Below are 23,648 nucleotides of genomic sequence, written 5' to 3'. Positions count from 1 at the left end.
TTTTGTAATGAACATAATACTGTCACTGATGTCATGAGTTTCTGCCGTAACTTGAATTTGAAACTGTTTTTTGCAGATAAAGACTCCCAAAGAACTGAGGAGTTCAAATTCATCAAATCTGATTTTCAACCACCTATGCATAAACATGTTTCGGTTTTTTTGCAAGCAGTACTTAGAGACCTACATTTTGCACATAGAGAACACGACATAATGAGATCCAATCTATCTACTCAGGAATCCACTGCACTTAATGAGCTTAGGGAGAACAAAAACATTGCCATCCTACCAGCAGATAAGGGGGGAGCTGTGGTTATCATGGACATGAGTTCATACCTGAATGAGGGTCAATCTCAACTGTCTGATAAAAGATGCTACATGCACATGGCATATGATCCTACCACTCATTTCAAACAGGAAATAGATAGGTTTTTGAATCTTGCTCTTGAGGAGGGCATTATTACTAAAAATTGTGTTTTCCAGTTAACAGTTAAGGATCCTCAGAAACAAATCTTATATTTGCTACCAAAAATACATAAGTCCATCACCAATCCACCAGGCAGACCAATTGTATCTGGCATTGGGTCTTTGACGGAACCTTTATCTGCCTTTCTTACCCAATATCTTAAACCATTGCTGCGTTTTGTAAGGGCTAGATTGCAAGATACGACCCAATTTTTACAGATTATACAGGACTGCCAACTTGAGCCAGGGTGGCTTATGTGTTCATTGGACGTCAAGGCCTTATAAACTAGCATCCCACATTGGGCTGGTCTACAGGCCATTCAATATTGGCTGGATAGGGCTGCCTTATACTCTCCAGGGTTCAATACATTGCTTATCTGCATGACAGAACATGTTCTAAATAAGAATGTTTTTTATTTCCAAGGACTATGCTATTGGCAACTGCAGGGCACGGCGATGGGAGCATCCTTTGCTCCCATTTATGCCGATTTATTCATGGCATATTTTGAAGAATGCATGATCTATGACCCACTACATAACATCTATCTGGTCGAAATAGACATTTGGCGCAGATACTTGGATGATTGCTGGATGGTGTGGCGGGCAGATGTTAGGTATTTACAGGAATTTGTTGAATATCTCAACCAAAATGTATGGGGTATAGAATTTACGATTATATACGATCTCCAAAGCATTAACTTTTTGGATGTTACTGTCACTAGAAACACAGACCATACATTGAACACTAGATCTTATCGCAAATATCCTCAATACAACACTTTATTGCATGCCTCCAGCATGCACCCAGGCCACACCATCCGCAACATCCCCAAGTCACAGTTTATGCGTATCAAACGCTTGAGTTCGACACATGGTGATTTTGATCGGGATGGTTTGGATCTCTATCACAGGTTTGCAAATAGGGGCTATAGACACCAAGATATTCTTAATGCTTGGAACTGGACCAAGAATATTGAGAGAAAAACTTTGTTACAGTATCAATCTAACACCAGGGATTGCTCCACAAATATCATTCGGTTTGTAACCACGTTTGGTAGGAATTCCAATGCTCTTAAGGGCATTATCAACAGGCATTGGAATATTCTCATGGCCAACGAACATTTGAGAACAATATTGGATCAGAAATGCCACTTCTCTTATAGGAGAGGCAAAACTCTTGGTTCTCTTTTTTCACATTTCAAACATAAAGAAAGTGGGGGAGCAATACACCATCAAATGACAATATCAGGGGACATATTAGTAGGTACTTTTCCGTGTGGTCATTGTGGTTCATGCAAACAAGTTATTAAGACCAAAGAATTTACTAGTCGTAATACTAGCAAAGTATATCAATGCAGAATATTTGGCAACTGCAGTAGCAGTTGGTTGATTTATTTGGCAACCTGTCGGTGTTTAGCTTTTTATGTAGGTCAAACCTCTAGACCATTGAGAACACGGATCAATGAACATAGATCAGATATAAAAATCAGGAAAGACACCAATGCCCTGTACAGACATACTCTCAAACATCCTGAAGCACAGTTCTCTTTTGTAATCATTGACAGAATTCTGGGTGACCGCAGTAATCCCCAGGGATGGCACAAAATTCTTACTCATAAGGAACAACATTGGGTCATTACATTGGGGGCGCTATTTCCCCTGGACTCAACGACCACTTGTAACCATTGGGATGGAGTTTTTCATATGTTTCATATAGAATCCGATGAAGGGCAGTTACAGGTATATCTACATACCTTCTCCGATTATAGTTGAACAAGGCTTTATGGAACCCTGGACCAAGCATGGATTCCCTAATCTGGCTACATTATCATGTATTAACCACATATTTTTTGGATGGAACACCCAGTGCACCGTGTTTATGTTCTTGCTGTGACCCCCTGGTTATGATTATACCAATAATATTATGTGTTTTCTCATATCAGTTATATTTATGATACTTAATTCAATATGTTGGGCGCATTTTATAATATATTTTTTCTAAATATTCTTTCTCATTATTACATGTAATTCATACAAATGTCATATTTGTTATCTAATGTTAAGCCATGTTTAAATGCTTAATTATGCAGTATAGCTTTGTATAGTTTTTAATATTAAGCCATGATTGCATCTAATTTTGGCCATTACAGCAATGTGTATATATTTTTTGTGTTCTTTCTCTTTAACCACACATTGGTTGCATTTTCCACTTGTTTCCCAGGTGGGGTGTGTCTATAAATGAATGGTATTTTGTGTGAAATGTTCATACACTGAAGAAGGCATTGGTTGCCGAAACCGGTCTGTCTCACTAATAAAGGGCTGTTTTCAGCCAGTTATATGCTATTAATTTAGTATTTTCATCTTATTTTGTGACTTCTGGATCATATACTGCTGGCCTTGTGGTATACATTTGAATGGTTCTGGCCGTGCATCAACCTACCTGCATAGCATCATGTTTGGTTATGAATTACAGTAAGCCAGTGAATCAGTATAACACAGGCAGCTGCCAGGACAATAAAATGGCCAAATGGAATTTCCAATTATGCAAAAGCTTTTCCGTGACACAATAATGAATTATTTTCCCCAGTAACTCCATCAGTTGTTTGTGTTGTGTATGCACAAGCACAGAAATGACACAATAAACTATTTGGCCCAATGCTCATTTCAGCAGTCTGACCATGTATGCAGAAGCACTCCCCTGGTACACCAATGAATTATATTCCCAAGCAACATCTTAATTAGTACATGCAGGTATACACATGCACCAGAATGAAACATTCACCCAAGCGAACCCCTTCAGTAAAATGTTGAAATATGTACAATCACAAAAATGAGACCTTTCACTAAATGACCCTTCAGTAACATTTGCTAGTATGTGCAACCACTAAAATGAAACATTCCCTCCAAGCGACCTGTTAAATAAAATGATGCAAGTCTCAGGCTAGGGTGGTCAAGCATTTATACGCTGCTTTTGTCCATTAGGGACATACAGGCCAAAACAGGGGGAAAATATCCAATCAGCTGGGAGGCACCACAGTGGAGACTGTGGTTACTGTTCAATGCCATACGTAGCTACAGCTTTGTGAGGATGTTATATGATCTCTCTGCAAGCTTTGGCATTTAGTCACTGTATCAGTATTCCCCAGATGCACTACACTGAGTGAAGGCAGTCCTAGCTGAATGCAGCAATCATTTTGCATCGTTTTTTTATTTTCATCTAAAAAATGGACTACAGTTCAGATATATTATTATTACTTCAGTCTGACAGAGGTCTGGGCAAAGCGTTTCTGCCAGAGGAGGGACTGCCGCTGTGCCAACTGTCTATTTGTGGTCAAGATGTAGAGAGTAACAGCTGTACAGGTGACAATAAGGAAACAGCAGGCCAGTGAGGTGTGTAAGGCTTAATAATCCAGGGGTGATCACCTTTTTGGGGGGGGGGGCAGAAGGAGGGTTGCTACCTTTTCATGTCAAAAATTCTGGACATGTACATAAAAGCAGAATGCATGCAATTTAGGTACCCCCACACACACACACACACAAACACACACACAACCATTCCAGAGTCCGAGAAGGAAAAGGCATCTGAATAATTCTACAGAGATCTGTAACTAATGAAAAGGTTGCTGCTAGCAAACAACTGCATCTACAAATTGATCTACATCATCTACAAATTCAGTGCCTGCTGCCCTTGAAAAATAAATATGTTACAGTAAAATAAATAGTAAGATGGTAAGCTGGTAATACTGCAATCGGGAATGGAGGGAAAACTGAAAACAGGTTCATAGTTATCAGGTATCTTATCCAAAGGAGGACAAACTCAGGACTGTTACGAAGAAAACAGTAATGACATTCCTACAATACCCAGTACAGGTCAGTACCAATAAAAGCAACATTCACAACATCAGCAATCCAATTAGCACAGATTTGCCTAAATTCAAACTAATAAAAATACCAACAAAGACCCATTAACGGACGAAAGGCAAAATTCAGTTCACTGCACCACCCACCCAAAAAGGGAAGACATTTCCTGGAAGTACAAAATCAAATCAGCTAATGACTTTGACTTAGAATTGCCGTATTTACAAAAACTGGCAGAACTTCCTTTATGTTGATATATAACCTTCATAATTATCATTAAAGAAAACTTGTACATTACAGCAGCATTTTAGTGATCAATAGAGCTTCTCTGTGACTCCACCATGATTGGTGTTTCTTATGTATGACCTTTCCAATCTCTGCAGGTGCTGTATTAGACAGTTTTAAGAAAATGGACTGTACAAATATCCCAGTAACATACCACTCACAGTGTGAGATGTCTTAGTGAACTACATTCCTTGTCAAGACCTTATCACATCCACAATGTCGATCGGTGGCCTGTCATTAAAACTTCAAACTTACCAGAATCAAAATTACAATTAAAATATAATACGATAAAATTACTCTTTGCATTATCAGTTTTATACTTGTTTTCAGTTTATTTCTTTATGGTTTTCGATACAGAATGCGAACATATAAAAAGCCCTGTGCATTTCCTTCCTCCTTGACCTGACATTATAGTGTAGCATCAAATGTTTTACACAAAATACATTCTATTCTAAGAGCACGCCATGACACCACCAGACATCGCTCTTCATGATTGGTTAGTAGGTAACTGAAGGCTGAGGAACTGAGGGCGCAAAGACACAAAATCACAGACAGTTATATTGCTCTTATAAAGTTAACACAGTTGGTAGAGTAATACATTCTGCAACACATCTATCATATTTCTGACTGCTGCTGTTAATGTTAAGTGCATAATGTGGCTGAACATATTTTGTGTTCTTGCTTTCCATTAAAGATGTATTATTGAAAGCTCAGTTTTAACTTTCCCATCAGGACTGCAGTTCTGCAGATACTGCACTGTGATATCATAAGTACATTATCATTTAACATCTTTATTTTCAGTGGGGATGAGGTAAGCAATGCTGTTACAAGCTAACCTGAACCTCCATAATCATGCAGTGAGTCTGCTGTATTTGACACATACGCCATCGATAGTGCTTGAATTGCACCAATGTACTTCCACAGTGGAACATATGAGGAACGAACAAAAAATCATCATTGTTGTTTCATCACAGGCATTTTCTAATCAGAGAAATGTTCTGCAATTAAAACACATCTCTCACATTTCTGACTGCTGCTGTCAACAAGATATACGTTGCAAATAACAGACCATTGGAATGTACAAATAAAAGCAGTACATGTAGCTAGACTGCAACTTAACCTAGCAATCCAGTGCTGTCATAATTCACACCACCCCTTCCATATTACACAAAGATTAACTGTTAAAATCATTGCCTGCTGCAAAGATTAAAAAAAAAATCAAACTCACCCGAAGATAAAACCGGCAGGTTGGCTGGAATAGTTTACTGCTTCACGGATCTCTTCTAAGAGCAGATCGGTATAGGAACTGGAGGGATCCTGCAGCAACACAAGTAAATTCTTCAATTGCTAGGAACAAAAGGGGGATAATAGTTGCTGGACCCCTGTATTTATTTGAAAAGAACAATGGCAACAGGTCTGGGGAATGGAGGTGTTATGCAAGTGATGGCTTGGATTTCGCTAATCTGATTTGCTGCCAAAACTTGCTTCAAGTAGTCTAGCAGAATCGGCTTAGTGTGAAAAAAAAACGATTTACTCATAAATATCAAATGTAAACATATGGTTACTGCAATGTGAAAGCTAAGCTGAGAAAGTGACTGGCAAAGTTCAGTTACTTTTTCAACTTAGTTTTCACGAACGGGGCTGAAATTTGACCGGGAAGTCAGTTGTGCCTGTACAAGGCACTCGGGGGTAACATCATTAAATTCCACATGTCTCATAGCGATCTCTGATGTAAGCACAGAGGCACTAGGAGACGGTAGTCGGGTTTAATGAGTTAAGAGGTTAAAGAAAATGTTCAACAGTTTGCATTATATCTGACAAAGGCATGATTGCAGAAGGTATATTTGACTGTTTTGAATCTGAGGGACCAGTGACACCAAAATCAAGCATATCCTTTCACAGGATAGGATATATATTATTGTAGGGCTTACATACTAGACTCCTGTGACAAGACATACATAATTTTGAAATCTACTTCCACATAAAAAACAATCTTCTTGAATTGCCTTACATTTTGTCATGTATGGATCATAGACATTTATTCATTTACAAATACAACTTATATCTAATTTCTGAACATTAAAAATTCCAGATGTCCATTTTATGTCTGACAGAGAAGATTCAAACCATGCCTGTAAATAAGACCAGACTTTGTCCGGTATATCATGTAAATCTATATCTACAGTATGTGGGCATTTTAAACTCAAGTCTGTAATGGCATCCATGTTATAACTGTGAAGAATTTACCGTATTTTCCATAGATGACAAACAGGTGATCAGGATGAATTCACTTCAAAGACATGGTGTCCTTCAACAAACGAATTGATGGTAGAACGTTGTTGAACAGCTAAAACAACATTATCTCAGGATCTACCCAAGAAAAGCACTGGAAAGTGTCAACCTGTGAAACTCATGTAGAAATGATGGCACCAAACAAACAGTAACTGCTGGAAATGGATATAAAAGATCACAGTCAAGCTGTCCCACCACTGTTAAATTATTTATAATGGCAGAGTTACCAGACTTACAACATACTGCTGTCTCCGTTATAGTTTAATATGTCCAAGAAGTTACACTGCCTGAGTTATTTCAATTCTATTATAACATAGCTAGAAAAAAAGTCTTTGCTTCTCACAAACTGTGTCATGCCTAGAATCAATGCACACTTGATCAAGACAGCTCTCCAGAAAAGCAAGCAATGTTCAGCTTATATATTCTTATATATTCTTTTTTGATAGCAGCAGATGTTATTCCCTAGTGTCCTTGTGGTTTGCATGACTGATACTTATTCCATGTCAATTTTGCGCCAGTTGAAGTGTCTGTATTTTATTCCTTTCATTTCTACAAGCTCACAAAAAGTCCCTGTTAAAATATCTAATGTCTCTCTGTATGTTTCAGTCAGTCATAACAGGATGCCATTTTACTGTATCAGTTTAAGCCTAAGCCCACAACCAGTCTTCACAAACAAGCTAAACTAGACATGTTCTTCTTTTTGTGAACCAATTTTAAACCACATATATTAAACTAAGCATATTTTATTTCCTCAGAAATTTCTCTAGCAGGTGTCTGACTGATATAGCTTGTTGCTAAGGACTTCATAATTTCTGTATTTATTTTAACTTTGCAGTTTAAGCCTTGCATTTCTGCTTTTTAGAAATAAACATTTATTTCAAACCTTTTATTAATAAAAAGCATATTTTTCTTTTGCATCATAGCAGACATTTCTTATTTCATAATTGCTTTGGGGAAAATATTTTACTTTATATTTATCAACTAGAAGGAAAGGTGTACATTTAATGAAAGCACAAATAAGCAACTAGATTGATGTTCTACAGCAATATTTATTAATTGAAAAGATACAACAAGTGTATGCTACATACCTGGCCACAAGACAGCAGACAAGATCTATATTAGTAAAGATGCAATCATACCAGCAGAAAGAGTTGATCCTGATAAAAGTGAGACAGTATAGTGTATGTAGAAAATTATTTCTTCTGCCTGGTGTGTACAGTGAATAGAGCAGATGTAGCCCAACAGTCAGGGAATATCTAGTGCCAGGTGTGAGATTCAAGCTGCTGTATCCAGTTGTCTTTCAGAATATTTTCCTAGGAGATCAAAGACATTTTCTGATGCAGAACAGGCTAAGAGGGAACTAAAAACTACTATCCAACAGAAAGTGAGCCAGAAAGCAGAAGGGAACTCAGTCTTCTGACAGTAAAGCTCATAGAGAGACTTTGCCATTGAAATCTCTTCCAGTGTTCCAATGGAAAATGCTGGAGAGACAGAAAAAACAGAGGAGTTGGCTGGAAGAATCAAGAGTACCTTAGACATGAAACAGAGTCTGATGTTGGTAGATGGAGATGAACAGGAAGAAGACCAGCAACAGTGAAATTTGTGAATAAATGAGAGACTATAAAGCACCAGTCACATTTGTGAAATATGGCTTTGTAAGAAAAAATGGCTGAAAAAGTCTGAATTGTATTGACTTTTATAAATGGGGGGGGTGGACTGTAAAGCATGTACCCCACTTTATGTCATTAGTGTTTAGAAGGACACAAAAAGGAGAACATCACTAACTGTCAGTCAACCAATTTTTGTTATTAGTATTGGTATAAAACTTTTCATGATATAAACTACATGTTATATATAGTAAAGCAGTTTTGTGTAGTCAGTTATATTTTAAATGTAGGTAAGTCTTTTCAGTGATTGTGTGTGTTAAAGATATTAAAGAAAACAAGTACTTTTTAGTTGTAAGAAATATAGGCATTACACTCTAACAAGAGAATATAGGCTGCACAAAAGCAAGTTTAATGTTATTATGCTGTGATCCTGGGCTGCTGGGCAGGGAGTGGTGTGTAAAAGAGTGCTGATTATGTTATGTATAGAATTGATGTATTTTCGTGTATTTTGCAAGGGTGAATATCTAGATTAATGTCCAGAGCTTAATCTGTAAATAAGTGTTTTTTATGTAGGCTTTAAAAATAAGATAAAATGATGAAAGTTATAAAAAGTGCTAAGTTTCTTACATCTGCAAAGATGTTAGCTTGTTTTTTCCATTAGCAAATGGTCCTTGGTAGTCAAGAAGTCTGCAGGTGAAGCCAGCTGTACGTTCTTTTCTGAGTGAAATTAACAATGCTTCATTGCTAAGTACTTTCCTGTGGAGATGAGCTGTCTGCAGGTGCAAGCGATTAATATTGAGAGCTCTGGGTGTTCTTTGCTGAGGAAAATGCAAGCAGTTTGGTGAAAAATAGTCTGAAGTTATGGGAAGTGAATAAGAGATAGCAGCCTCCCTAGCAGCTTTAATATTTTAATGCATTTAATTGAACAATGTACAATTTATTTTCTTTAAAGGTAGCCAGTGGACTTTTTCTTTGGGATAAACATTTTCTGAAAGCATACAAGCTGTTTTTCACATCTGGAGAGAACAGAGATAAGAACAAAACATGCTGCAATCAGTGTAAGTGACAATACAGGCTGTAGTATGCACTTTAGCATAGGTAACCTTAACTTTAGGTTAGGCAATGCCAGAGGGTACAGTTCTCAATTGGAGCAGTTGTTCCTTATCTGGAAGGTTAAACATTTTTGAAGATGTACATAGTTTTGTATGCTTGTTCTAAGTTGATACTGTGTAAAAGATCAACCTGCCAAACAATGTGTGCATATAACACAAAAGTTGGAAATGTACATTCAAAATACTGTCATGTATGCACATTCAAAAATACTGTCATGTATAATAGGTAGTAACAGTAGCTTTTTATCATGCTGGTTACTTTAGCCACAGTATCTTGAAAAGTAAATGGCCTTACAGGTATAGACCAAAAGGAAAGAGTTTTGAATAATATTAAGGAAGACAGAGTGCAAATAGCATTGCTGTAGGAGACACATTTGAAAAGGAAGAGGCAAGTGAATTTGACAAAGAAAGGATTTCAGGATGGATATTCAGCAGAATACCAGGGACAAAGGAAAAGGGAATTAATTATACTAAATGTTAGAGGGGTTCCAAAAGTGATTAAAAGGGGGGAAAGGCAATAATGGTAAATTTGTGGTAGTGAGGAGGCTACAGGCAAGGGAGAAGGATTACGCAGGCATGTATTTGTAATCCACCTGAAACTAATATTATGGATATTAAAATTTTGGGGGAAATTATTAGCTTTCAGCAGGGAATATTACTTATAAGTGTGGATAGGAACTTAACTTTCAACTGTGATGATGTATCTGGAGGACTTGGAAGGGAAAATATAACAAAAGAGGGTAGATTTCTGAAGAAAATGTGAAAATATTTGGTATGGAAGATGGGATGTTATTCCCCAAGGTACAGTAACTGGGCATTACTAGAGAGAAACTGCATTTCGCAGGAACATGTACATTTAATTGAAAGCTTTCACATACATCCAATAACTATTGCAGATCACATGCCAATATCAACTAAAATAAGGATTCACGGTAATGAAGTAAAGATGAAACAATGATTCTTCCCCAACTACCTGTTAAAAAGAGAAAAATTTAAGGAATGGTTAGTTGAAATTATTCGAGAGTTATAAGGGAAGATAAAATTTCTTTAGAAGGTATAACTAGTGAGTGGGATAAAATGAAAGTGAAGTTTAAAAATAGGGTAGAAATAAAAGAAAAAGAGATATGGTTAAGAAGTAACAAGAATTAGTTAGAGGGGCTGACAAAGGTTAAATTGTTGCAGAATAAGAGGAATCTTACAGAACAAGAAGAGGTGTAACTACAGAGTGCTGAATACAAAATAAAGGACTACCTGGATAAACATGAGTTTTAGAAAAAAATCACTGTTAAAAAACTTTTTTGATAGTAACTCCAGGGCACAAAAACTCTTAGCACAATGACTTACAGAAAGTAGAAAGGGTTATTGCCAAATTAGGGAGCCTATAACAAAAAAAAAAACAAAAAAACAACCAGAGATCCTTTAGAGATGTTAAAACATATTTTGGAAATTTTATGAAAATTTGTATAAATCAGTGGAAAGTAGAAATCAGGAAAAAGCACAAATGGAAATATTTAAGGAAGACTGGTAGAAGAGGCACAACAATTAACTGTTACGATAGCAGGAGAGATAAAAACAGTAACGTAAAATCAATCTGCATGAAAGTCTTCAGGAACACATGGTATTCTAGTAGAAATTTGGAAAGTGATAAAGAAAAATCTAGAAGGTTTTGTTTAACAGCATTTTAAAAGGGGTAGAAATACCAACATCTTGAAAGAAAGCTGTGGTAGCTGTCTTACCTAAGGATGATAAAGACCCTTCAAACTCAGCTTCATACAGAATCATTTCAATTTTAAACCATTTATGTCCATACTAGCTAAAAGAAGGGCAGATGTGTTGCCAAAATTGATAGGAATGGATCAATGTGGTTTTGTGAAATGGAGGCAAGCCTTTATAGAGCAATGATGCTCCAGAGGGAAGCAAAATGTAAGAAAATACAGCTGCTGCTGGTTTGTCCTGATGCAGGGAAAGCAGTCTAGAGTAAGCTGTGATTTTACGAGCAGGGCAACATAAGCATTTGCATTCCAGGACAGAATAATAAGATTAATTAGAGGGATATATGAAGGATCAGAGGCAAATAATAAAGTGGGAGGATTCCTTTCTGCTAACTTGTGTTGGAACAGTGGAACCAGGCAGGAATGTCCTCTTTTGCCTTTATTTGTTTTATATGTAGAGCCACTGGCCAAGAAGATAAAGGACTCAGAAATGCAAGGATGGAATTGGTATGGTAATCAAGTAATGTTGGCTTTATTTGCAGATAATAGTATTTTGTACCTGATAAATCTAGAAAAGGAAATCTCAGTGTTTTGGAACACTTTGAGACAGTTTCATCTCTTTTCAGGATACAAACTTAATGAAGATGAAACAAAAGCTATAGCTATAAATGATGCATCCACATTTGAGTTGGTCCAGCAGTACCCATATTTATGTGGACAGGTTAAGATGGAGTATTTAGGAGTATGGCTTAAAAAGGCCTCTGTTATGGCAGCTTAAAATATGTGGGAAAAGACTAAATAAAAGATGATATAAAACCAGAGAAACTGGAGGCTCCCATTTATGTATATACATGTTTTTTAGTCCCTGTAATTTTTACATATGGGTCAGACATATTTTTAGCAACCTTTGGAGAAGTTGTGGACAATAACTAATAAAGAGTTGAATGAATTTATCTGGGAGGGACAGAGGGCAAGAGTTAAATGAGATAAGTTGATCCTCCCAGTAGAACAAGGTAGTATAGGATAACTTGATTTGAAAGGTTATCTCAAAGCTACATAATTAATGCTTATATACATAACACAAGCAGGTTATAATTCAAAATGGAAAGGGATGATGATGATGAAGCACAGGAGACATTCAAGAAATAATGAGGGTGGGATTTGGGATGCAGATCCGTAAGGAGAATAATAACAACCATGTAGAATATTGTATTAATAAAGTAGCAAAAAGTATTCTTAGAACTAAGCCAACATGAGAATTGAGAGGAAATTTTGTCTATATGGATATTATAAATTAGATAAACTGGAAGAAGGAGCTTTAGAAAAGGGAAGGAGCAAATTATATAGAAATAAATTAAAATTGTGGGAAAAATACAAGCATAATAATGTTTCAGGAGGAAGAAGAGTGAGGTTTAAGGGAAGGCAGGAATTGAACAAATCCGTGATGTTGGATTGATGATAATTACAAAGAAAGATAAGATATGTGATGTATGATGTATGTAAATGAAAAAAAGACTAATATGGTTTGCTTTCTTTACTGTTACGGTATGGTTAGTCTATGTCTGAAGTGTTAAAAAAAACAATGTCATCTTTGGGATTAGAAGAGATAAATGTACTCAGTAAATATTGGGGCACTTGAGTAACAAAGTAAAAGGACTCTGTGCCAATATTCAGCTAATTCACCAGAGAAAGATTGTAGCTCACCAGTTATCATGAGGGCTTCTTCTAGAAACCAACAATCACAATGTTATTATTATCTTTTTTAGTAATAATTGATAGCCTTTCAGAAGTTTGGCTATTACATTTCAATGAAGCTTCAAGGGATTTGTGGAGATTAATAGATACACTTTCTCACTTAACACCCACTCTAAAGTTATGAAAACCCTGAAAACTATCTATACTTAGATGACTTGATTTATCTCCATACCAAGTTTGAGATGATAGAAACAGGGCTGTTTTCTGAAGCAGGAGATGTTGTCAAGTCTTAATATTTAAACTTCTGTAATTACACTGTAAGAGTTTTATAGCCCCAGTGCATACTGTCCTTCTCACAGTTGGATTGGCATTTAAAAAAAGTATAATTTCTATGATACCTGTAGTTTGAAAAATAGTAGAAAACAATGCAGACATACCACCATAGACATGATAAAATCTGTGATTTAATAAAACTTAAAAGACAAAAAACAAATGAAGAAAACGTAGGATAAGCGCTTTCAGTAAAACCTTCAGATCCTTTATTCACTTCATTCACTTATGGCTCTAATGAAGCTGAACAAAAGCCCAAGGGGAGGTGACGTGAGAAACAGAGCAAAGGTGGAAGAGACCAAGTGGATTGTGGAACTGAGAGCAGATAAACCACTGGGGCTTAATGGAATGGTACCTCTAAAACCCATTCTGAAAGAATGGAGCATAAACATAAAAAGTAGAAACAGGAAGAGGGAATAAGCAGAACTTATTCCTGCTACTTGTAACTTTGGAGGACTACCACCAGAGGGACGTGTCTGCATTAGCCATGGAAGAGGAACCACCCCTGAACAGCATGATTGGTTGAACACTTTTTAAATGTTTTTCCTTAATGGGAGTGAATAAAGGATCTGAAGAAGGTTTTACCGAAAGCGCTTATCATACATTCTCTTTGTTTGTTTTGTCTTTTAAGAGTTTTATTAAATCACAGATTTTATCGTGTCTATGGTGGTACATCTGCATTGTTTTCTACTTTGGTTCTTTTTTGGCAAGACTACCTTCAGCAGTGTGTACTTATTTTTTATTTTTTGTTTCTTTCGTAGTTTGAAAAATAAGGAGGCGTGCTAATCATGTACTTCCTGTTGTAAACATTAGACATCTTATACGCGTATTAATTTCTCTTGAATATTTCCCTTTTCCTGATGTGTGATCTCGTAGCTGATATATATATATATATATATATATATATATATATATATATATATATATTTAAAGTTGCAGGGCTGCAGGAGCAAGCTCCCCTACAAAAAACATATATCGTATGTGTGTTTTGTTTGTAGGTATTGTTTTCTTGTTTCTTTATTGAGTATTTTTTTTCTGTTTGGTAGCTTGGTTGGTTTTCACTCATTTTAGAATACAGTGATATGCATATTCATTTTTTTATTTTTCTTATTTTTCCTACTGTTTTGATGGTTGCTCAAATATATAGTGAACCATTGCTGATAGGCTCATACCCATATAGTGGATAGATATAGATATACATATCCGTCACTTTTTTGGGGCCAGTCAATCACACCAAAGCTGCAAGTTAAACAGGGACAGAAAGGTGATTTATAGCATGAGCATTATAACTAGATGTCAGAGCAGTTTTCAATATTAATTTCAATCTTTTAAAATGTTCCTTACTAAGCAGTGTTCTCATTTGATCATGTGACCCTTCACATATTCACAGATATTTATGCAATCACACTTTGCAGTTACTTTGTATTTTGTTCCAGTCCTGGGTTGGTATTTTTGATGTTTCAGATTTGCTATTGTACATTGTTGTTCTTGCACAATTATCAAGGCCAAATGTCATTCCTATCATCTGAAAAAGTTTCAATTACTTGTAGTGGATGAGCTGTTCAGATGTTCATCATTTGATCAATGTTGAAGTAACCCAGTTTTAGTCACAGGTCAGGGATATTTTTATCAAGCAGAGGATAAAAAAGCCACTTGCTTTTTTCTGTCCAAGCTTCACTGCAACTTAGTATACTGCCAAGAAGTGGCAGAGTTTTTTTTTTTTGTACAGCTTTATCTGTACAGTAACACCCTGTTGGAAAACATTCATTTTCCAATAGGGTGACAATTGTACATTTTACCCTTTAAGAAAGAGTAATACCAGGAGATAATAGAGAAATGGCTGCACTTTTTTAGTAAAAGAAAAGTTATCTTTTAATAATAACACTGCCACCTTCAATGATTACTATATTGAATCATTTTATGTAACAACTTTATTCTTACATTATTTAAACATATGTTAATATACAGTATGAAAAAAGAAATATTACAGTAAGACTTTCCATTGTTATATATGCGCATTATACAGTCAGTTTTTCTTCAGGACGGGTGGACTGGCTGCATAGGGGTTCCAGTAGGGGCTTACCTGACCTCTCAAGTGTACTTGCTTCAGTTCAGAGTTTGGCACTGTGATTACTCCATTCTTTAAAAATACCATTGAAGGCTTGCACTATTTTGTCTTTTGTGCAATTAATGCAAGAAAGTATACAAGCATTCTCTCTGAATTCTATATTTCTACACGTTTTATAAACTCTGGATAATGTCTTGTCCTGAACCTAAACTGTTTTGTAATCTGCCCCCATATAATTTTTCCAGTGAGAACAGAACAGGTAAGAACTTTTGATTATGAAATAACTTTAAGGGAATCCTAGTTTGGAAGCTTATTGTCCTATTCACCATGTTTTCTAACCAGTTGGCAGATGAGTTGTGTACTATTTCTTCTTGCCTGGCATTTCCTGCAGGACTGCCACCTTTTTATAATCTGTTCAGGGTCAGTTATTCTTTAATTTCATTGTAGTTCACAGGTGCTCATTTTGTTTTGCCTGTGATGCATAATAACCGAGAAGGAATGGAGATGCCTACAGTGTTATGTCATTCACAGTATTGTCAATGAAGAAGGCATATCCTGCATTGTCATAATAGAACTTCACTGGCTGTGAAACAAATTTTGTGCATTATAGTTAGCTTATTTAGATTCTGAATATATTAACACCTCGAAAGGGTTTCTCTTAAGTTATTTACTGCTTTGCTGAGTTATAATGTAATTGTTGCAGACTATGATGCAGTGAAATATTACTGATTTATTTTTTTAATCAATTTTTCCAAAGTATAGAAGTAGCACTTGTTTGCAAGTCTGTGATTGAGATAAACTGTGATAATTTCAGTATTTTCAAAACTAAGTAATCAAAGAAAATGTTTTGTCGGAGTTAGTCATTGTGTGAAAATTACAATCCCATTCATCAAATGTGTATAAATTATGCAATTTAAATGCATGAATGTATTCTTCATGTAGCTGCCCTGTTAGGGCAGATAAAAGGTTCCTATCTTTGATGTAAGTTACCAGAGTTGAGAAGTAGTCTAGATGCTAGATGATCTTCTGCAGGAGCAAAAGGTGTGAGGCCTGCTGTACCTTTCTAGGCATAAGGTCTTTGAGTTACCTTCTTGTCCCCTCACGTTCCACTGGATACCTGGATCATAGCAAGAAGTAAACTCACTGTGCATGTGTATACGGGCCTCTGATAGACAGCTTGTATTCATGAGTGTGAAATGGCATGGATGTACTCATACTGATGTTATTGTAGGTTGTACATTCCAGAGGAAATACAATGTACAACATAACAAAAAAGTCACCCTGCTTACAGTGTGACGGTGTTCAGGTCCCCCAATCTTTGTTTCACTCTATGATAATAGAGAGGAGGCGAGAAACAGAACAGCAGCATAATGAGAGATGGTCATATGTAACTGAACAAGACACTAAGAAAAAAGTCCCCAGTCTTTGTAATGTTACTTTTTTGGAGCTCTGAGCACCCCCTGCTGAAGGGGGACCTCACAACCCCTTAGACTGATCAACAGTAAGTACAAGAGAAGTAATTTTAGCATTATATATTTTCACACTACTCTGCAAAGACAAGGCCTCCCTAAAGTGGACATTAGTGCCCTCAGTAGTTTTACATAACCTTAGCCATTTGTTTTCTAGAAACACTGCCACAGCTTCAGTTTCTGCTGATTTGCTAATGCATTCTTCTGAATGGGAAAGACAAGCGGTATCTCAGCATCTTCCTAAACTCATATAATACTTCAAAGGAAGTTTTTTTCAAATCCTGGAGGATTCATTATTAAATCACTTGATGAAAGAAATGTTTTCCAATTCAGAAAAAAAATGAATGCTGGAACAAAGTAACATGATAGTGTAATAGCAAATTTTGTAGTATAAAAAAATTGCTTCACATGAGTATATTATTTTCCTTGAAAATTACTGGTAGTCAGTCTCATTCTGTTCATTTACTATGAATCTGATGTATTCTTTTTTAATGCAGTTTTTTATCACTCATAGCTGTGTGACATACCACATTAGGTTAGAATATGTCACAGTAATTCAGATACTAAAAAATGTTACATGATTCTGAGTAAATTGACATGAGGCTTGTTCTAAGGGCAAAACAACCCTCCTCACATCCTTCTATGTATGGATGTGAGATCACTAGCTGAACATGGCTGTATGAATTATGAGCGTTACATTTTATTTTCTGTTTTCTGTTCCAGTATTTTGATGTATGGGCTGCCCTTGCATGTACTGAGGTGGTTGGAAGTGGCATAATTCAATCTGTTGATGACTGTAAATCATGGCTAAAAAGAACTGAAGAGCTGCAGCCTGTGATGGAGACCATATGCACAACACATTATACACAGGCATGCAAACTGCACTGCCAGGACCTAATCTCAAAAGTTAGGTAAGTCATCATATCAGTGGACATGAGTTACTGATTATAGCTGCTGTAAGAGTTCCAAGGGAAGTGCGCTTAAGACTGTGCTTTTTGTAGTTGAATGTATAATTTGTTGTCCACGGTCTCCTATATCATTTTTAACTCTGATTTAAGAAGTGTGAAGACATATTTCAGATAGAGCGTGTGTATTGGCAGTCCTTGTTCAAGTTTTTGGTGGCTTCCTGATGACAGAGGATAAAAGGAAACATTTTATATTTCTCCTGCTTGCGTCCTAATCTCATATAGGAGATAGTGAGCCATTAGAGTTTATCCAGTTGTCTCCTTTTCTTTAGGGGGGGTCTTTCTGGTACTGTCATTGGCTATTATTGTTAACTCTATGGTAAGTTTCACAGCATAATTTTAAGACTTTATTCCTGTTGTTTGTTCTGCCTGCCTTTTACAGCACCACACTGAATGTTGTTCATCTCCATTACCATTTCCCATGTATGTCTTTCTACTTGTTGTTGTTGCCAGTATTCACAGAGTTAATCATTCTACACCGCTATCACTGTATTGCACCTGCCCTTTACATCTGGACCAAGCATATCAGTGCTTTACCTTCATGTCTTAGGTTGTGGACTGGACTTACAAACTGGTTCTGGGTTAGCAATGCCATCACAGAGCTAATAATTGTTAGTTGAGCATACAAAGGCCATTGATATTGTAGCATGCATTGTCCTTTGACACCATGCTGCATCTGTAACTTAAAAGCAATTATAATTGATGTCCAGGAAGGCCAAATAGAAAGGGAGTTGAGCTCTGTCCACCACCCCAGTTCACTATCAACTCAAAAACTGGCATTGTGATATGACACACAATTCCCAGTATGCCAAGCGTCCTTAAAGAGGTATACTGCAATTATTATAGCTTCACACAATACTTTGAGGAATCCCCTTACTTTAAATCATCATAACTGAATCCCATTCAGTTATACATAGTGAATAAACCATTGTAACTGTATATGTCATATGCATTTCACAGTAAAAGAAAGAAATTATATACATTCACATTCTTTCAAGTATGTACATACTGAACATCTAATTGTTTAATTAAGCCAACAAAACATAAATGTTCACAAGTATCGGTTCCACTACTAACAGATTGTATATTTATTAGTCACTTTAAAATTAGTAGTTGCTACCGATTTCAAAAAAGGTCATAATGTTCTGTTTATCATCCTGCATTTTGTTCATATCTGACTTAATAGGTGTCAGTCATCCAAGACATAACTAAAAAGCCTTCTGTAAGACTAATAACATTTCCAAGTGCAGCAGTCAAAGCTATGCTTTACACTGACTGAATGGTGTGGCTTCTTTTAATAAGCTGTTTTTTTCAAGGTTCCTATCACATAGTCGAACTTGTACAAGTTCAAACCCCATATGGTCGAGACCATAAGTTCAAACTTGTACAAGTTATAGCGTTTAAATGAAAAGTCTCTGTAAGGGAAGGTTTCTGTTCATTTCAATGTGGTGCGGTCCCGGAGCTGGTATATTTAAGTAGCGGGGGTGTGGTGGTGCACAGGGGCTTGCCCCCCCTGCTTACAACAGTTTATTTTGTTTATACGTCTTTTTTTTTTTCTTTTTATCACTAGTTGAAGTTTTGTAACTTCGAACAGAATGGTTCAAACATTCCGTGTTCACAGTTATAATACTTCGACTATGTGATATACACCCGTTTTTTCAGTATTCTGTAGATGTTCAGTACATGGATCGCTGTTGTAGTCACCCATGTTGTATGGGTACTAGCCCTTGTGACTGGCCATCTTACAAAGCTAAAGGGTGGCTTCCACTAATTCCAGCTGTCAGGAGCTCAAGAGGAACTCCATATAAAAACAGTTGAAGATCAAAAAGCTTCAGAGCTTATTTACCACATAAGAGTGCCCCTTCTGTGGGCCTCCTGGAAGTGTAGGTTGGCTAGCAATCCCTCAGATCTGGAAAGATAAGTCCTGTGTTGGCGAAAACCTTCCCCTGATTGTATTTTTCTGAGGAAAACATTTGTTTTCTGACTGAAATATATGGTTTGGCTAGGAAACATATTTTTGTTTGGGACTGTCATAGCATTTCAGTTGATGTATATTAGTAAATGCTTATGTGAACAGTGAGTGAAAAATTCTATTTTTTGACAGAATTTTTACTCACGTGTTGTATATTGAGGACAGGATACTGTGCTTGTGGGGGGATGGTCAGTGGTTTACTTTCCTCAGAATCATTTGTTTCTACTTTACTGTCCTCTTACGGCTCCGCTATCCTTTTTCAAGGTCTCTTTCTTGGCTTAAGAATGGAGCAACCTCTGGTTTCCATGGTTTTACTTTCCCTTGCCCACAAGAAGAAAGTTGTCATTGAGTTTTTGGGTCTCAGGATGGCTCCTGTTACACCTTATCCACTGTTGGGTGACTCTGCTGTGGCTGCTTGTTGTTCCTCATATCTCTAATGACAAACGCTGTGAATTTCTGCTGAGAAGCTGAACACATACTTACTTAATTTGATCTGTGTTTCCTTTAAGGGTGTGTGTGTGTGTGTGTGTGTGTGTGTGTGTGTGTGTGTGTGTGTGTGTGTGTGTGTGTGTGTGTGTGTGTGTGTGTTTCACATTAAACTCAATTGGCTGATCTCAGAGTTGACAACAGTGTAATTTCATACTTGTGCAAACAGCAGTGTGAGAAAAGCTGTGACTACCTGCTGAGCTGTGATTATATATATATATATATATATATATATATATATATATGTGTGTGTGTGTGTGTGTGTGTGTGTGTGTGAGTGTATGTATATATATATATATATATATATATATATATATATACATATATATATATATATACACATATATATGTATGTATATGTATGTATATATATATATATGTATGTGTGTATATATATATATATATATATATATATATATATGTTATGTATGTATGTATGTGTATATATATATATATATATATATATATATGTATGTATATACTTTGTTCTGTTTTTGCTTTTAGGGGCTGGTGTTGTGTTTAGCATTAAACTCAATTTGGCTGAATTTAGAGCTGGTCCAACAATTTAATTTCTGACTTGTGTGAGCAGCAGCATGAGACATGTGTTGAGTACTTACTGAAGAGCTGAACATACACATACTTTATTTGTTCTGTTTTTACTTTAACGGGATGGGGGTGTTTAGCATTAAATTCAATTGGCTGACCTCAGAGTTGGTTGAGCTATTTAATTTCAGACTTGAACGTGCGGCTGTGCATCACTCTCATGATGCAAAAATGCTAAGAAGGATCTTGTGTTGAAGAGTGATGTGAGCGACAGGCTCAGGAGGCATTTGAGGGATATAGAAAACTGTTTACATAATTTTAGATATATAGGTTCATAGGTTGGTACTAGGCTATCGGCCCTAGGGCCTATACAAGCCTAGCCATAACAATTCCCTGGCTATTTCTTCCCACACTATTTACTTCCCTGGACCCCTGTCTAGCAGGGTGACTGACATGATCCCCGGGGTGAATTCCCTTTCTCCCATCCAATCGTCAAGGTTCCTTTTGAAGAGGGCCAAAGAGGCGCTCTGCTTGACATGTATAGGCAGTCTGTTCCAGAGTCTGGGAAGTCTCTGGGTCAGGAACCTATCCCTCCAGCATGTTTTTATTGTGATGACAAGGTGTAGATCCCTGGAGCATGTGGCTCTGAGGGATTGGGATTTCTTTAAGTGTAGCATGTCCAACAGCTCTGGGTTTGACATGGCCTTGTATGTTAAGAAGAGATTGCCTCTGAGTAGATGATATGCCACAGAGTATAGCTGGATTTTTTAAGGTAGTCAGCATAGGGCATCTGCTTTAGGCCTGTGATTCTTTTAGTGAGGTATTTCTGTGGCCTTTCCAGTTGTTGCAGATGTCTTGAGAGGTACATACCAAACGGGGCGTTGTATTCTATAATGGGTCTAATGAGGGATGAGTACAGTGGGACAGTGACCTCCTTTTTTCTGGATGAAAAGCCCTTAGTGATGAGATGTGCCACATACATGGATTTCCTGACTTTAAATTTTAATATTTAAATGTATAATATTTTAATATTTAAATATTTAAGCCTCTGTAAATTGTTGAGTCATAACCCCTGTAACATGTATGGACAAATTAATACATCTGTGGTTAAATTCTTAATCAGATGAAAAAAACAATACTACAATGTTTTCACTGTAAGATGTACAGTGCGGTGGACCAGAATCTTGTGGGTCAGGACAGCAGTACTTCTATAAAGTAGAGGTCTTTGGCAGATCTTGCGTCTGAAATAAAGCATCTTAGAAGGGAGATCAGTATAGTTGGATAGTGTTTTGATCACATAACAGGAGCTGAGAATTAAGACCAAAAAGTAAATAATGTTAGATCGGATACTTATATGGAAAACAAACCCTGGGATTCAATAAACTCCGTGTAGGCTCCGCGCAAAGCCTACATGGAGTTTACATGTTTGCATGGCCCGCAATGCATATTAATTTCACACGCCTAAGATAGGTTTCATGGCAACAGTGTTGCTGGCCAAAAAACTGTGTAAGCAAATGTGGGTATCAATTCTGCTTCAAGCAGGGCACCTATGGTCCACAGATTTGCGTGAATTGCCACAGTGATCACCAGGGCTTTCCAGATAGCTCTCAATCTGTTAGTGCAACACATCTGCACAAGGGCCAACATAATGTAGAGACACTTAACCAGAAATAGGGACATATTTGACATAAGTGTCACATAGAAATGTCTTAGAATGAAACTGAAACATGCTTCTCAGCCTGGTAGAGTAAGAAATCTGGACAAAGCCATAAATAATGGGGGGACAAAGGCCCAAAAATAGGGACAGATTCTTAATATTGCTCTTCCAAACTTACAAAGTTGATTAAATAATAGGTTGTATAGAAGCATGCACTTTCTGAAGAGTATCAAGCTTGAAGCTCAAATGTGTGTCATCATTTTCTGACTTCAGTCTCCAGTGACATGCCAATGATTTGCCAGAAAACCAAAATGTTATGAGGAAAGGGTCAAAAATATGAGAACAAAAGTGGACATTCTGCACATATCAGGACAATTGAGAGGTATGAACTCAAATGTATGTAATACTGACTCACATCAGTCTTGAAATCATCCCAGTAATATGGCAGAAAACCACAAATTCGATAAGGAACACATCTGGGCATCCTGGGAATATCTGGACTGTTGAGAGATATGAATGCGACGTATATGGTCCAAACACAGTACAGGACTATATCTACAGTGGAAAATATTGTGATATCCCAATTCTGGCATTGTGTACTAAAGCTGTGTAAATTATCTGTAATTTCAATGAACACTCAGGGGAAGTGTGTGTATTGAATAGGGGCACGCACATGAATTGTAGGAATGAGCACAGGGAAAGAGGGCAGGTGAAACTACTTAATGTACAGCAGAGGAGGGCATGTCAATGAAAGATGGTTGCAGCAGCAACACCAGTCACATATTTATATGGTACATAGGGACTGTACAGTGAAAATTTGTTTTATGCGACTGTCACACAAGGTGACATAACAATAGGGAGGATGTCTGTGTGAGATAAACATCCTTACATGAATAATGCAGAGGACATCTATCAGGGATCTGACATACCATTGGGATAGGTTCCATATTATGAAGCTGTGCAAACTGAAATGCCTGAACATGAATGTACTGTCAGTAGAGGTCTCCAGCAAGGTGACAAATGTAAAGGCTCATGAAAAACATAACACGAATCAGCCACAGTCATGAACAGTATCAGAATAACACCATGCCTCTGACATAACACGTGATTTTCAGTGATAAGAGATGAGTCTGCA

At 36.8% G+C, this 23,648-nt stretch overlaps 1 protein-coding gene across 1 annotated transcript in view; it reads left to right on the top strand.

Moving 5' to 3' along the window:
• Positions 1–23,648, top strand: part of LOC122812984 (E3 ubiquitin-protein ligase rnf213-alpha-like) — a 1,982,151-nt gene that overhangs the window by 1,155,231 nt on the left and 803,272 nt on the right. The window contains 1 exon segment of the mRNA XM_044085079.1: positions 17,614–17,801. Coding sequence (XP_043941014.1) covers positions 17,614–17,801 — 188 coding nt within the window.

The sequence above is a fragment of the Protopterus annectens genome, chromosome 10.part0, assembly GCF_019279795.1.
Source record: "Protopterus annectens isolate FY-2018-M chromosome 10.part0, PAN1.0, whole genome shotgun sequence".
Taxonomy (NCBI): Eukaryota; Metazoa; Chordata; order Ceratodontiformes; family Protopteridae; genus Protopterus; species Protopterus annectens.
The sequence above is the reverse complement of the archived record's forward strand: the minus strand, read 5'-3'. Positions and strand labels throughout refer to the sequence as shown.